The 16,031-nt window shown below is 37.9% G+C and overlaps 2 protein-coding genes across 2 annotated transcripts; both read left to right on the plus strand.

The window, feature by feature from the left end:
• The first annotated feature begins 411 nt into the window (after positions 1 to 411).
• On the plus strand, positions 412 to 3,194 carry LOC146657337 (cobalamin binding intrinsic factor-like). The gene is made up of 5 exons (XM_085426946.1): positions 412 to 480; positions 1,176 to 1,247; positions 1,396 to 1,525; positions 2,114 to 2,229; positions 2,344 to 3,194. Exons 2-5 carry the CDS (start codon positions 1,181 to 1,183, stop codon positions 2,403 to 2,405), a joined length of 375 nt encoding a protein of 124 aa, XP_085283072.1. The 5' UTR covers positions 412 to 480; positions 1,176 to 1,180; the 3' UTR covers positions 2,406 to 3,194.
• Positions 3,195 to 13,070: 9,876 nt separating this feature from the next.
• On the plus strand, positions 13,071 to 15,710 carry LOC146657338 (transcobalamin-1-like). Its single transcript, XM_085426947.1, has 5 exons — positions 13,071 to 13,168; positions 13,561 to 13,655; positions 13,767 to 13,902; positions 14,349 to 14,464; positions 14,572 to 15,710. The coding sequence occupies exons 2-5, from the start codon at positions 13,589 to 13,591 to the stop codon at positions 14,664 to 14,666; spliced, it is 414 nt and encodes a 137-aa protein (XP_085283073.1). The 5' UTR covers positions 13,071 to 13,168; positions 13,561 to 13,588; the 3' UTR covers positions 14,667 to 15,710.
• Positions 15,711 to 16,031: the final 321 nt, after the last annotated feature.

The raw sequence follows: 16,031 nt of genomic DNA on the forward strand, positions 1-16,031 counted from the left end.
ACACAAGCACGCAGGATTTTCTCACTGTGAAAATCCTTAATAAAAATTGCACATTACATTTTTAAATTAGCATTATTTTTTGTCCTTTTATAGTGAGAGGGGAACACATACAGCAAATTCAAACCTGCAATTAAACAATTAATTGCAGAAAAAATTGCCAGATGTAGCAAATGTTATATGAATTAAAAGTCCTCCTATGCAATTTAATATACATGGTCACCTTTTGTCATTCGATAACATCCATGGTTAGTCAACACAGATTTAAGCTTCTCTTTTTTTTGATTGCACAAGTAAAGGGCTTGGTTATTTTTCTGTATCATCATTGGTTGTTTCTGTATAATGCTATGTGTGGCACAGAGGTATAAAAGTTCCTAATCTGTAGTTCAGCTTCAACTTGAGGAGGAGGAACTGTTCAACTGAAAAGTTACAACCTCCACGGCTGCATTCTTACACATTTATTGAAAACAGAACTTGAAAAAGGTAAGAATATCTTTAAATATCATTGATAATAAATAAAAGCAGTTTACCTTTGATCTACTAACATACTAAAGCGATTTCCATGTCTCCTTTTTTTTCAAAGGCACAGTAACCTTTAATATTTAAATGTATCCAGTCTAACGTTTCAGATTTCTAACATGCAGTCTTTATATTAGAAATAAAAGGCAGCACCCAAAGCGGTCAAAATTAAAATAGTTTACTTGAATTAAAATGTTTCTTTTACTGCTCTGTGCGGTTCTGTTACATTTTTCATGTTTTTTACAGATTTTTGTCACCATTTTATCATCTGCTAACGTCTCTGGTTAGAGTAGGCTACACTCACAGGGATAACATGACACATGAAATCCTGGGCATTCAGAGTCTGAAGCAGAAAGCCTGACTTAACAGGGAAAGTTGATGGCCACTAATGAGATACTCTTTATCTCCAACTTAGACTTTAGGGTTTATCAAGCAAGAAAAGCTTAACTTTGCTGAACTTCCTTAATATTGCACACCTCACTTTTAGATGACTTGATAAACTCACGTACCAAATAAAAATAATAATAAAACATGAAGAGGTTTTATTCCATTATAAATGCTGTATTTTGGGATGGTGATACTCAGTCTTCAGGAACTGCTTTCCACAACGTATGTTTGTGTTCATGTTTGCATATCAAAATTTTATGTTTGCCCTGCAGTTGAAATGAAGAAGCCTGCTCTCCTCTCTGCAGCCCTGCTGCTGCTGTTTTTTGTTGGGACATCAGCTCAGGGTAACCTTTAGTGTTTTTTTCCTGTGTTGCTAAATAAAAAACAAAAAGAAATGCCAAAAAATCCTTGAAAAGTCACATAGATTAATCGCCTTTATTGTTTTTCTGCTCATCTTCGGTAAACTAACTTCACCCTCCTTTGTTATTTAAGGTAACACTAACTTCAGAGTGCAAGTGAATGTGCAACCCACTAACATTAAGACCTACAACACTTTTACTGCTTATAGAGGCAGCCTCTTCGGTGGACTGACGAGACTGAGATACTCAAACCAAGGCTTCAAGTAAGACCATCACATCAACTATTTCCTTACTAGAAGAAGCCATACATTTACTTTTGTTCTCTTAATGTTTAATTAAAATTGAGACCCCGTATATCTGGGTGTGAATTTTTAATTCCAGATGACTAATTGTGCCCTGGAATGTTTCTTGACATCTTAAAAAAACAAATCTTCATACTTTTTTCTTACAGTAGACCACAGAAACCTGTATATGTACAGTACAGTCAAAAATCACATAACATCTTTAGCTTTAAGAAATGCCTTCCTTTCATTAATGTTTCACATGGCCCCATATGAGCAAGCACTTGGCGACAGTAGAAAGATAAACTCCCTTTTAACAGAGAAGAACTTCGCACTGAACCAGGCTCAGGGGGACCCATCTGCTGTGACCTGCTGGGTGTGAGGGGAGGGAGACAGGACAAAAGACGCACCGTGGAAAAGAGCCAGAGATTAATAATAACTAATAACTGAATGCAGAGTTCTGTGTAAAAACATAGAGAGTGAAACTATTTGCATTGTTAAAAAGGATTTCATAGTTATATTAAAAACTGTCCACTTCACTCTTTAAAAAGTCATTCCCTATGTTTCCAGCTTTCAGTACATACCACATGATGACTATGGACCATTCCTTCAGAGTGTAAATGGTTTGGCAGGAAATTCATCACACTACTGGCAACTGCTGAGTGGTACAACCCCACTCAATGTTGGTGAGTGAACCAATCTCACAATGTGTAAGATAAGCTGAGGTCAGACATTTGATGCACACAATCTAACTTGTCGTATTATATAATATTCTCTGAACTTTTACATTTTTTTTACAGGTATGGGATGCTACCTTCCAACTGCAAATGAAGTCGTCACCCTGAAATACACGAAAATTTAAGACCATCTAAAGTCTTATTATGACTCATGGTCAACCAATACACTTTGATCTTTGGCAAGTTGAGGTGAATAATTGACTTGTGTCATTTTTTTGCTTGGGAGTCTTCTAATCATAAATCAGTAGCCTATCACTAGCTTAGATTCTTTTACTGGGTTTCTGTCAGACTTTATGAATTAAGATTACAGCGTTAATCTACAATTCTGCCACAGTGTAGTAATCTGGAGTAATAGAAAACTCCATTAGTCACAAGAGCAGTCAGTAAAACATATACAACAACTTGAACTGTTTTTTAATTTACTGCCTTTATGGCAACTTTTATTGTGTTTGAGAGCAATTAGTAGTTTCTCAACTTGCCCCTGACTGCCATAATTTTACATTCAAATTCCATATTTGATGCTTACAAGTGGTCTCAGTTTTACTGTAAAAGGATGGTGTGGTTATACAGTAGACTGCCCAGAGACTGCTGGCCAGCAAAAACAGCAGGGGGGGTCAGCTGCTGACTCCATGTCAAAATAGCTTCTTTATCCTGCAAATCAAGTTATCAACAGCTTGCGAGTCAAAAGGCTTCTGAGATTGACTGGGCTGCTGACCTCCCCTATTTTTGAGCTTTTGGGGGTTTATTAGAGTGGCAAAATAAGATCAAATTCATTGCTGAATAATTTTTGTATGAGTGCATTTTTATTGTTGAATAAAATGTTACTGATTATTAGTGTTATCTTCCTCAGGCATTAAATAAAGCATGTAACTTGTAGTCAAAATAAAATGTTTCTAGCCTTGGTTTGTTTTATTTTTACACAGGCTTATTTAAAGTGTTGTTAGCATGTCCATCATTATGTATCCTAAAACAATGACAGCTCTAGACCAGGGGTGTCAAAAATCAGGCCAGAGGCCAGAAACGGCTGTGAGATTATCATACTATCTTATGCCACCTTATCCTTCTAATCAAATAATTGTTGAATCATTATACGGCTATAGGCCACATTATGCCTTGGATTAAAAATTATGAAATCATTACACTGTTTTATGATGCATTATACTGCTGAGTTATAAGAAATGCTGCTTGTGTAGAATCATGGCCTTCCTTTTCTGATTACAAAGAGAACAGAACATACTGTAGAGGTTTTCTGCCCCATCTCATCAGGCAGAGATAAAACAGGAAGCCAAAGCCGTCACTTAGGCGCCGTAAGAGAGAAAGAATGTGGATGTTTATGTTTTATGACTTTGGAGGGGGGCTGAAGCTATAAGAATGTGAGAAACAGTCAGACACTTCCAGATCTGGCGGACACCCTCCTGTCCACATCTCCCATCCGGATGTTTATGCTCAAAGTGTTGTATGGAATAATGAGAATCGTATGGAATGAAGAGATTGTTGATTGAGCATTTATACACCGAGTGCTGTTCTTCCTTCAGCCCAAAGATAAAAGAATTGGGAGATTTAACACGGCCCGTCAAAGACTCCATTCCGACCCTCTGGATGGCTCAGGAAAATGTGAAGGAGTGCATAGATTTTGAACTTCTAACTGTATTTTCATAAGTTTAAAGCTTTTCCTATTAATAAAGAGCCCGCCTCATTTATACTACAGCAAAGTAATTAATAGATAAACAATTAAATGACAGAAATTTCTCTACTATATAAATTCACAGGAGAAAGTATCTTTTAGATCTTTAGAAATATGGGATAGTCTGGATAATGAATTACTTTTTGTGTAATTTTAAACATTTATCATGTAAATTCACTTTGGATCAAAGTAGCTTGTAAGTGGCTCATGATGTAAATTGAGTTTTACATCCCTGGGTCAAACTGCAAAACTAACATTTAGTTTACAGTAAAAGTATTCTGACAACTAACAACAAAGCTAAGAAGCTACTAAAAACTGTTACATTTAGGAGAGAACTGTTATTAGCCAAAGTGTTTTATATATATTCTTGGGGCAGGTTAACAGTGTCCCTATAAAAAGGTAGCAGTGGCGTCTTTGGAAAGATCATCAGCAGCTGCACAAATGTCTTTGACCTCAGGTTAATTCATGGACTGCTCAGCATCTGAGAAATCACCCCCACAATCAAACAGCCCCATATGAACAAGCACTTTTCTACAATGGGATGGAAAAAACAGAACCGTGTTAAGGATGGGCCAGCCAACTCCCCTAACCACGAAGATCTTCTAGATGAGCGCAAACCCATTTCCTCTTCAGCTTACTCATTATTAGACCAAGTCCTTTTCCACTGCTTCCAAGCACTTTGCTCTCCATTGTGTGCCTTTCTCTTCTTTTGTATATATTCCTCTAGTTTGTATCTCTTCTGTTTGATATTTGTTTCTGATGTGTTTACTATTAACAAGACAATTGAAAAGTGAATAAGAATAGCATTTTTATTTTATGACAAAAAATTTAATGTATTCTACATGCTTTTGCATTATTGTGAAATATATTTAGATACCATTCAGAAACTGTCACTAGTTGTTTTTTACAATGTGAATTTTTGTATTAGTGTTCTCAAATATTGAACTTCTTTGGGTGGTGTGACGTTGGTGGGTGTTTTTTGTTTTGTTTTGTTTTGTTTTGTTACATTCTAGTCAATACTCAGACATTTATATGTTTACATATCAGATTACAGATCCTGATTTATTTCGATGGTCAGGAAAAAATTGTGAGAACTTCAGGCTTTCATCTTCAAGAGGTTGAGCTGAAGGTGGTGAGAAACATTTTGTTCTTTGTTATTTTAAATTAGTCTAGCTGGGGCTTGTCTTTTATGGAAGGCCATGAGGGACAAAATTAATTAATTATATATGTTATTAAATAATTTAAATGTTTCACTGCTTAATTAAAATTGTAATTAATTAATTAAATAAATAGTTCAATAATTAATTAGATGCATATTTGTTTTATTTAAATCATTTAATAATGTGTTTATTTTAAATTTTGTTTAATTAATAACACTTTTCATTAATTAATTAGTAGGGGTGGGACTCAATTTAAAAAAATAAAATGTTAATTTAAGTACATTTTTAAAATGGTAGTGTCTCTTATAATAATAATAATATTTTCAACATAAATTGCAGTTTTTCTTCTTAAAAAACTAAGGCAGAAACATGAAAGGTTATTTGACCAGCTTCACATTTAAACTCTGTTATGACCTGTAACAGATGTTTTGTCTTGTAAATAAAGTGTTTATACCTGATTACACACTACAGTTGCCATTAGGATTCAACAAACAACAATGATAATTGTGTTAGACTGTATTAGATAATTGTATTAGACTGCAGTGGGCAGTCTTTATCGCTGATGGTGGATTCTGCTCAGGGCCCTGTTACACAGGGCTTCCTCATCTGAATCATCTGAATCAGAGTCTGGAGACATTGAAGAGAGGAGGAGGCTCTTTGTCTTTGCTGGCTCCTTTGTGGTGGCATCTTTACACTGTTCCTGCAGTAACGTCAAGGCTGGTCCAAACCTCTTCTCCCTCTCCCCCTTGAGCCACTGATGGTTGAGTGTAGCTACATGTTGGAATAGGTAAAGGCAGTCTTAAATTTCACCATGTAGTCTGGGTCATCATTGGAGACCTCCATGGTGTGATGCAGGTGGCAGTAAGCAGGTAAAACCACTGAACATGAGACATATGTCTCACCTCCAAGAAGCTCAGTCACAAACCTGTAATAGACAGTTAAAGAAAAGAATTATTAATCTACACAATAACTGTCAACTATAGAGCTTTTAGAAGAAACAGTAACAATAAGTAAAAAATTGTTTTATTTACCTGAATGGCCTAAGGACAGTCGTCAGCTTTTGCCGGCTCTGATGGAGTAGAAACCAACAAAAAGTGGATAAATTACATTAAGGATTTGCTAATTTCACTAGACTTTGAGCTGTATGAGAGCAAATGGATACAACTAGTTTCATGCAGTGTTGGGTAAGTTACTTTAAATTAGTAACTTAGTTACATTACTAGTTACTTCTATCAAAAGTAACTCAGTTACTTCAAGTTACTCGTTACTTTCAAAGTAACTAGTTACTAGGGAAAGTAACTTTGGTTTTTACTCAGAATTCTCCTGTTAATGTGTTGCTTCCGTAACTGGATACCCAGCAAGATTGCCAGTCTTCTAGCTTGTTTACTTGCCACAAGTGCACTGTGCCACCTACCAATAGAAAGGAAAAAATAATGTGCATATTTCCACGAGAGAAATCCCACGCCTGGACCGTCGTTGACCGCCGCCATGATTCTAGCCTACGTCACAGCGTCACGTGCGCTTTTTACATCCAACATGAAAACTGCAGCCGTGGTCCTTTGATTGTACTCAGAAATTCTGCCTTCTGAATAGGAAGATGTAGGCAACACCAGACTGCAGATGAGCTACATACAGGGCTGGACTGGGACAAAAAAATCAGCCCAGGCATTTTGACTAGAGCCCGGCCCACCATTATAGGAAAAATCATAAAGCCTTTGAATGAAAACAAACGCTGTTGTGACAGTGATGTACACTGTCTTGATGGTATATATGCATCAATCTATCAATCGTTTGTTGAAAGATTCAGATAATTATTTTTTAAAAGCTAGACATTTTAAATGCAAATAAGAAAGGATTTCTTTGTGCCCCCCTCTCATTGTTAATGCCCTACCTGGCCCCCTGGCAAAACTTTGCTAGACCCGCCCCTGCACAGTTACCAGCTGTCAGCTACATAGAAAAGGATCCTGGTGTTATTTGTCTCTCAGAAACAGTTCATAACTTCCCTTCAACTCATTCATGTCACCTAAAGGTAAACCTGTTTCTCCATCACCTGTTCAGCTCTGATGATTCAGTAAGGACATCTCCTGGTTTCATCTTCTTGTTTCCCTCTCACCACGTATCCAAACCGACATCATGACCAGCAGCTTTACAGCTGTGGCTCCAGCAAACATCAGCTGATACTAGAAATTAATATTAAATAAATTCTAACAACAGCTGATCAAGCTTAAACGTGCTGCTGTTGTTTAACGCGACATCCACTGGTTTCTACTTTCTGGCGCAAAGTGGGCGATAAACAAACAAGAGAGACAATCAGCTGATCATTGATCAGTTTCATGACTGAAGTAGAAACAGGAGAGGGAGGGGCCAAAAAGGGTGTAATTTGTGTGTGTGAGCACCCGTGTGTACACCTGTGAGCATGAGCGCGCTTGTATTTAAAAGGTTCCTTCATGTAATGATCTGCTAGAGGGTGTGGGGGGGCCACTGCCCCGTCCTCCAGGGCTTGAAGCAGGTATGGAGGAGATCAAAACTCCAGACATCCAGAGGCCCCTCAGAACACAAGAGACCAATGAAGCCCAACAGAGGGGCAGCCGCGCCACTATTCCAGAAAGAGCTGAGGAGAGTCCCAGATGAGGGCTCACTCAGCAGCTGCAGAGCAGAAGCCAGAGGAGCTTCCTGACATTCCTTTTCACCTTAATATGAAACGCGTAATATTTTCTCTAAATGCGGGACGATTCCGTTTTTTAGAGGACAGTTGGCAACTAACTAACTAACCTTATGAATAAAATAAAGTTCAGCATCAGTAACATCATAGCATCCACCCAGCTGTATAGAAACTCCGTCATGCTAGCTAGTACCCAGTATGAAAAAGCCATCATAACGAAAATAAACTCCACCTAAACTTGGTTTATATCTGACCCAGATAGACTGCAGGTCATAACTTCTTACCTGAAGTTCAGTTCACCTGACACTCGGAGCGGATGGGTCAGAGAAAAAGAAGTTAATTCGGCTTTGGTGTTGTGCGCATGCGCCGCGTGTGTGCAGAAACATTGGGTAGGATGTTTTTTGAGGTAGGATGGATTCCCAGAACACCCGGCCCCGCCTCGGGTCTCTCGTCTTGCCTCCCCTTTCTCTCATCCACCTGCTGGTCTCCACCACTTGCTAATGTTACTGAATCTGTGGAAGCTCCGCGATAGCCACCGCAAGAAGTAACAAATAATGACCCTATCTAAATCCCAGTAACGATTAATGCGTTCCTGATTTTGGCATAATAACTAGTTACCATGCTCGTTACCACAATAATAATGTAGTTACTGTAACGCGTTACTTAATAACGCGTTAGTCCCTACACTGGTCTCATGACATAGCAAAACAGAATGGCTTTGGAGATGCTATTGACAAAAAGAGAAGGAGTGTATTCAATTTTTGAGGGAACTTGTTGCGCATTCATTCCAAATAACACTGCCCCTGTATGCCCCTTGTACAATCCCATGTCTGAGAACTTTCACAGGTAATAGCTCCCCAAAAATTAAGCCAAAATTTCTCTATCGCCCCCTGGTGTCTGGCTGCAGTACAGGTCACAAACCCCACCTCCTCCATTGTTAGTCGATGGGTCTGGGGTCACACTAAAATAACCAAACCTGAAAAACAACTGAACCCACACAATGTAGGTCAGGAGGAAATAATGAGGCCATTTCTCAAAGTTTAAAATTTTACTGTTTCTGTGACACAAAATAAACTTTTACAATATTTTCAGGCAAGAATGTAGATTTGTAAACTTCAAACATCTGCTCAAGTTATCAATATATTACTATTCGCTAAGATAATCTGATATTTTCGGAGATGTCTGTTACCCCACAAGCTTGATAGTTCAAGGCTCACTATAGCTGGTGAGAACGCCTGACTCCCTGCACACTGTTTTCCAACCCGCCGCGGGCGCGTCCTTATTGTCTGATGTAAAAATGTGTTGTTCTCATTTTAACAGCTTACTCTGAATTAAATCCAACATTAAAAACATTTTAATCCAGGAGGAAGTTTTTCACTGGGAGCAGAAACAGCATGTTGGTACATGGAGATACTGAAATGATCAAATTATGTTTTGAATATTTGTTCTCTTCCAAACACCAGCTGTCTTTTGTAACTTTTGAGTGTCTACTACTTTTTGACCAATCATGTTAGCATTCTGTTTAACCACACGCGATAAAAGTGTTTACTGCTTGGGTGCGGCAGCCTTTATCTCTCGGAGCCATGTGGAGAGGCCGAGGTCCGTGGTGCAACGTAAAACTAATTTGAAATTCTGTTTGATAATAAATTTTGAAAACGTATAACTTGAACATATTAATCTTCACTCTCAAAAACAGAACACAACAGCATCCATAGTCTTTTAGGAGATAAAGTTTGTGTTTCAGTCATGTAGTGACTGCAGTTAACTGTGTGAAGCTTATTAGACACAATGAAACAGAACGTATGTAAAAGTAAATTTTGTCAAAGTGCTTAAAATACTTGTTTAAAAATTATCCTTTATCTTTAAAAAAAAATCAGCTTATTACATAACGTGTAATTTTAGATCATGTGTAATTTCCATTGCAAATATTAATCACAGTCAAATTAAAAGGGGGGTGGTAGTAAAAACTCTGGGGCTGACGTCGTCAAGTGCCATTTCAATTGTAAAATGATGGTGCTGTGATCTCCAGAAGTCCAGACTCCTGTGTGAACTTGCAAAAGCAAGGATCACCAAGAATGCGTACTTGAGTACTGAGAATGAAAAAACAGAATAATTTATCTGCCACAACTGTTTGGGGAAGAAACCGAAAAAGGAGTTAAAAACACACAATGTCGGTAATGGGGAAAATATGTTATGCAATGTTCCAACTAGTGTGATCTGTATGAGTCAAGTATACACTTTAGGGCTGCCACGAACAATTATTTTGATAGTTGACTAGTCACCAATTATTTTTGCGATTAGTTGACTAATCAGATCATCATCCATTGGACGTAAAACTACAGCTTATTGCGCCAGCATGCATCTGCTCTTATATAACTATCATTAGCTTACAGCTTGAAGTGTTTAAGGTAGGTGCTAACTGAAAATAAAGACAAGATGATAGTTTATTAAACTTTTAATTACATTTGCAGATTGTCTCGGTGGAGTTTAATAAACTCCTTGCTATCTAAAATATAACAGGAGTAAATTCTCGAGCATCTCACACTTCTGTTTAATCAGTTCTGTTTGACATTTATTCAGCTGTGTAAAAACTATAACTTTAATCTCAGCCAAACTGATTTACTCAGGAACAAATAAAACAATGAAAAAAGACAAACAACATTTTTAAGTTATCTAAGTGACTTATATATCATGTTTAACCTGAGTAGCGAAAGACGGATTTGCCGGCAGTCCGGTGTTCTCACGGGTTCTAGTGAGCCTTGCCCCCGGTTAGCTATCGAGCTGCTGGGTAACAGACGTCTCCGAAAACGTCGGGCACTTTTGCAAATATGTGATGTCTTGATAAACTGAGCAGATATTTGAGGTTTACACAGCTACATTCACCTGAAAATATGTTAAGTTCATTTTGTGACCCAGAAATAGTAATAAGAGCAAACTAAGTATTACAGTTTTTTCTGAATGCTTAAACCCTAACTGTGATTCCTGTAGCACAATCTCTAAAACTATTCAGACTTATAGCAAAACCACTCACTGAGTTTGCAAAACTAAAAGCACAAAAACTGCTTTGCACTCAGTTTGCAATTTTGTAACACACACTTTGCAAAACTGTAGGCACAATTCACTGCACAACACTCAATTACCAAATTTCCAACACACTCCTAGCAAAAGTATACACATGTATGGCTATCATTAACACTAATTTGCCAACTGTCTGGCACACTTTCACATGTGAAAACTTTTTTAGATAATTCGTTCACTTTGCAATCAGCCTAAGCACTATAATACAGGTAAGCTGTGTGTGCGGAGTACAATGGAGGGAGCAGAAAGAGTGAGAAGTAGAGGAGGCCGAGGAAGAGGACGTGGAGGTGAAGAAGTAGGATGAAGAGGATGACAAGGACAAGGAGGAGCAAGAGGAAGACGAGGAGGGGGGAGAGGAAGATGAGGAGGGGGGAGAGGAAGATGAGGAGGGGGGAGAGGAAGGGTAGGAAGAGTAAGAAATAGAATTGCTGATGACATCAGAGCTACAATAGTGGACCATGTAATCAACCGTGGAAGGACCCTGAGGGTAGCTGGCCAACGGGTCCAGCCTAACTCGAGCCGCTACACTGTAGCAAGTACCATAAGGACATCTTGAAATGAGAATCGGTTAGTACAGTCACTTCGCACAAAGATTTGTAGCACTGCCATATGCCAATGAGAAACACACCAATACCATTGATGTAAAAATACTGAAATTGTTACTTTACAGAATTGCTAGATGACCAGATGCTGGGGCAGAGGAAGCATGTTCACTGCAGACCAAGTAACCCATATAGTCATTATGGCGATTGCAAATAATCCTATACTTGGAAATAAACACTTGTGTTTGTTTTAATGTGTTTGAATAAACACCAGTACTTGAAGTTTGGATCCCTCTATGCTTATGGATCTATGACAGAAGTATGAGCTCAAACTGACATGGCCTACCTTGTGCACAGAGAAAGCAAAAGCCAGATGTGTTTTGTATTCATACCATCAGTGTGCAGTTGGCGCATTGTGTGCTTAGTAGATGATGGCTTGTGTGCACTGTTTGATATGGAAACACCATTTTTACGAAGGTGTGAAGAGTTAATCCAGCTGTGTTTGCTTTTGCAAGAGAACTACAATGTTTTGATGATTGGGTGACAGGTTTTCTTATTTGTGGGAAGAGTTTTGCAAAATTAGCCAATAGTTACAAAAAATGTGCTTAAGCAATCAGAAAAAACTGTAAAACTAAGTAGCTGCCACCATTGTTGGAGAACTGGAATTGGCTGGGCCGCGCTATGAATCCTGGGATAGGTTGGGCCACGAAGGATGCACTCGACTTATCCTTCAAATCTGGGGAAATGCAGAATGCATTTTTCGGCCGCGTTTGGGAGTCTTCAAATTTGAACAGGCTTCGCCATGTCGCTGTAATGTAATGTAACTGCTTCTTCTTCTTTGGGGTTTAATGGCAGCTGGCATCCTTGTACATGCGGTGCTGCCATCTTCTGTTTCAGTCCATTATTACGCTCTTAAATCCTACTACTTATTCCGCGTCTTTCTTACAAAGCTTCAAACGATGCGTCGACTATTAAATTAGTCGTTGCTGATTTTGATAGTCGACGTAATCATGACTAGTTGACTAATCGTGGCAGTCCTACTACACTTAGTACACTTAGTGCCTGGAAGTACTCCCAGGTTGCAAAAAAATATTAGCTGCTTATTACAGTACACACGTTCATATTTGTTCTTCTGAGAAGCCTGTAGAAGAAAAAGTGTTTATGTGTGACAGTTTTAAGGCAAAGGAGGGTGGGATTGACAAAATGTAATAAACAGGTCACTGGGAACTTCCTCCTTCGAGCACTTGCATGAAACCTTGTATTTGATGTTTTTGCGCCCTTGGAAGAATGAATACTCCAGCTGTTGACTGTTGCTCGTTTTTTTTAAAATATTTATTCTGACAGTAGGTCCAGAGGATAGACTGATAATGAAAAAACAGACTCAGGGAGGGCCAGTTATCTGCCACAACTGGTTGGGGAAGAAACCAAAAAAGTACTAAAACTAGTCAGGAAGAAAATACTATTGTACAAAAAGTCTTTATTCAGTGCTTTAATGTAATGTTATAACTACTAAAGGTTTAATGCAATCAGGCATGCAGAGACATTTACTGGTGGGTGTGGGGATCCAAAGGCAGTCTGTCAGGAAGTATTTTTCTGTATCATCATTGGCTGTTTCTGTGTAATACTATGTGAGGCATAGAGGTGTGAAAGTTCCTTATCTATAGTTGAGCTTCAACCAGAGGAGGAGGAACTGTTCAACTGAAAACTTACCAACCTCCACTGGTGCATTAGTTGTATTTGTTGGAAGGAGTAGGTGAAGAAGGTAAGATTTTCCTAACTGGATATATATATATATATATATATATATATATATATATATATATATATATATATATATATATATATATTTGAATAAATCATTGTTCATTTTAATGTAAAAAGAAATTTTAAAAAAAAGCTAAATAACCAAGCTCTTTGTCATTGTTGACAAAAAACAGCCAACAGTGATTATTATACTTTTATTGTGTTGCACACTGACCACTTAGAAAAATTTTAGTGATTTACTGATTATCAACATTTAGTTAATCGTACTCTTACTCTCATGTACCTAAAGAAAAAAAAAGACTAAGAGGTTTTTATTTGCTTTCCACAATGGTTCGATTTATGCATTCCTGATGAATATTTGTGTTCATGTTTGCATATCTAACTTTTTAGGTGTGAATTGTGTTACCCACCAGTCAGAATGAAGAAGCCTGTTCTCCTCTCTGCAGCCCTGCTGCTGCTGGTTTGTGTTTGGCAGTCAGCTCGAAGTAAGCTTCAGTGTAGCTAAATTAAAAAAAGAAAAATACATTTGAAAATGTCCTTAAATAGTCACGTAGGCCTGACCAGTCGCCTTTATTGTTTTTCATCTTTGCATACAGGTAACGATAACACTTACTTCAAAGTGGTGGTTAATACGCCACCCTTTAGCATTAAGAACTACAACACTTTTACTGCTCCTAATGGAAGCCTCTTCGGTGGACTCATAAGACTGAAAATGTCAGACCAAGGCTTTGAGTAAGACCATCTAATCAGCTATTTCTTTTCTAGAGGAAGCTATACAGTCTCTCTTGTTCTCTCAATGTGTAATTCTAATTGAGACCCTGTGTTTCTGGGTGTGGATTTTTGATTGTCAGATGACCAATTGTTTTCTGCTATTTGTTGACATTTAGTCAAGATGAAACAGCTTTGCTGACCTTTACAAACAATTCTTCACACTTTCATCTGATCATCGTAAACTACAGAAACCTGCATATATTTAGAGGACAGTCAAAAACCACATCACATCTTTAGCTTCAACAAAATGCCTTCCTTTCATTGATGTTTCATAAGTCTTTATGAGTTCTCAAGAGTGTCGGTGCTCTTGTACTTTTGCAATTACAATAACCTTCTTTTGAGCTTCGCAGTTATTTCAAAAACTGTGCATAATTTTGTCCATGAAAAGTCATACCCTGTGTTTACAGCTTTGAATACAAAGTAAATGATGACTATGGACCATTCCTCATCAGTGTGAATGGCTTGACAGGAAATTCATCACACTACTGGCAACTGCTGAGTGGTATAACCTCACTTGATGTTGGTGAGTGAACCATTCTTTCAATGTGTTAGATAAGCTGAGGTCAGACATTTGATGCACGCAGTCCGGCTTGTCCCATTATAATATTCTCTGAAATTTTTTTTTAACAGGTATAGGATGTTACCTTCCAAAGGCAAATGAAGTCATCACCCTTAAATACACCTCAACACAACAGGATCATCTGAAATCTCATTCTGACTTATAGTCAACCAACATGCTTTGGTTTTTGACAGGTTTAAGTTAATACTTAGTTTTTGGGTAATTTTTCTGTTTGGAAGCTTTTCATGACAAAATGTGTCTAATCATAAGTTGGTAGCCTATCACTGTCTTAGTTTCTTTGACTGGGTTTGTGTTAGACTTTATCAATTAAGATTACAGCTTTTATCTACACGTCTGCCACAGTGTAGCAACCTGAAGTAACAGAAAACTCCATTGGTTACAAGAGTAATCAGTAAAACATTTTAAAGTTTAAAGACATGCAAGATTTGCATATTAGTCAACTGAAGTTCTTGAACTGTTTTTTAATTTACTGCGCTTATGGCAACTTTTATTGTGTTTGAGAGTAATTAGTAGTTTCTCGACTTGCCCCTGTGTGCTATAATTTTACATTCAAATTCCATTGTTTGAGAGGTACTTATATACTGACAAGGGATATCAGTTTCAGTGTAAAAAGATTGTTTGGTTATACAGTAGACTCTCCAAAGGCTGCTGGCCAGGAAAAACAGCCAATAAGGGCAGCTTAGCTTTAAAATGGCTTCTGCATTCTGTGAATCCAGTTATCAACAGCTTGGGAGCCAGGAGGTTTCTGAGATTGACTGGGAAGCTGACCTCCTCTTGGACACCAGCAAGTCTCTAAGATCAGCTGTGAAATTACAACTATTTTTGAGCTTTTGGGGGCTCCTATGGGGTTGTGAGCAGAATAAGAACAAATAAATTGCTTAATAATTTTTGTATTAGTGCATTACTGTTGAATAACTGTTTAATAAAAGCCTCCACTAACCACTCTGGTTTGGTGAGGAAAGGAAAAAGAAAACAGTAAAATATGGTGCTATTTCTCGCATTATGTCACAACAAAGTAAAAAAACAACAACTGGAGAATGGGATGTATGGTGAGCAAATCCCCATAAGTCTTTATCTGTCAAAACCTTAACACTTATTTTTTTAAAGTTCCTATTTACTCCGGTGAATACTTTATGCTCTGTTTTTTTTCCTGGCTTGCTCTCTATCTGCTTGCACTGCAATTATTCTTATTACCTCATAATGCTTTGCAAGACAACTATAGTGCCATCACTCCCCTCTGCTGGATATAATTGGTACTGCATATATTAAACATTAAAACTGGCTTGAATAGCAGTGGATAACTTTGAGAGGGTTACATTCTCTTCCTCTTAACCCGCATGCATGTGGAACTTTACACTGTTTCAGTGTCCTGGGGATAAGTTGATCTACACTACGTACACTGTCATGGGTCAAGGCTAAGGTGAAAGCTTGGTCTAACCCAGACAGAATGGAGTGCATGACTCTCACTAAAGCGGACCTTCCCAAAGTGTGGGGCTCAGTTCAACTTCAG

Source organism: Rhamphochromis longiceps, linkage group LG12, assembly GCF_057381845.1.
Source record: "Rhamphochromis longiceps isolate RC_006_pf linkage group LG12, R_longiceps_female_GT1.1, whole genome shotgun sequence".
Taxonomy (NCBI): domain Eukaryota; kingdom Metazoa; phylum Chordata; class Actinopteri; order Cichliformes; family Cichlidae; genus Rhamphochromis; species Rhamphochromis longiceps.

Excerpts from the sequence above, each read along its gene's own strand:
- LOC146657337 (XM_085426946.1), top strand. The coding sequence starts at position 1,181 with ATGAAGAAGCCTGCTCTCCTCTCTGCAGCCCTGCTGCTGCTGTTTTTT. Across the intron at positions 1,248-1,395 it reads TGTTGGGACATCAGCTCAGG|GTAACACTAACTTCAGAGTG; the intron begins GTAACCTTTAGT and ends TTGTTATTTAAG. Across the intron at positions 1,526-2,113 it reads TACTCAAACCAAGGCTTCAA|CTTTCAGTACATACCACATG; the intron begins GTAAGACCATCA and ends CTATGTTTCCAG.
- LOC146657338 (XM_085426947.1), top strand. The coding sequence starts at position 13,589 with ATGAAGAAGCCTGTTCTCCTCTCTGCAGCCCTGCTGCTGCTGGTTTGT. Across the intron at positions 13,656-13,766 it reads TGTTTGGCAGTCAGCTCGAA|GTAACGATAACACTTACTTC; the intron begins GTAAGCTTCAGT and ends CTTTGCATACAG. Across the intron at positions 13,903-14,348 it reads ATGTCAGACCAAGGCTTTGA|CTTTGAATACAAAGTAAATG; the intron begins GTAAGACCATCT and ends CTGTGTTTACAG.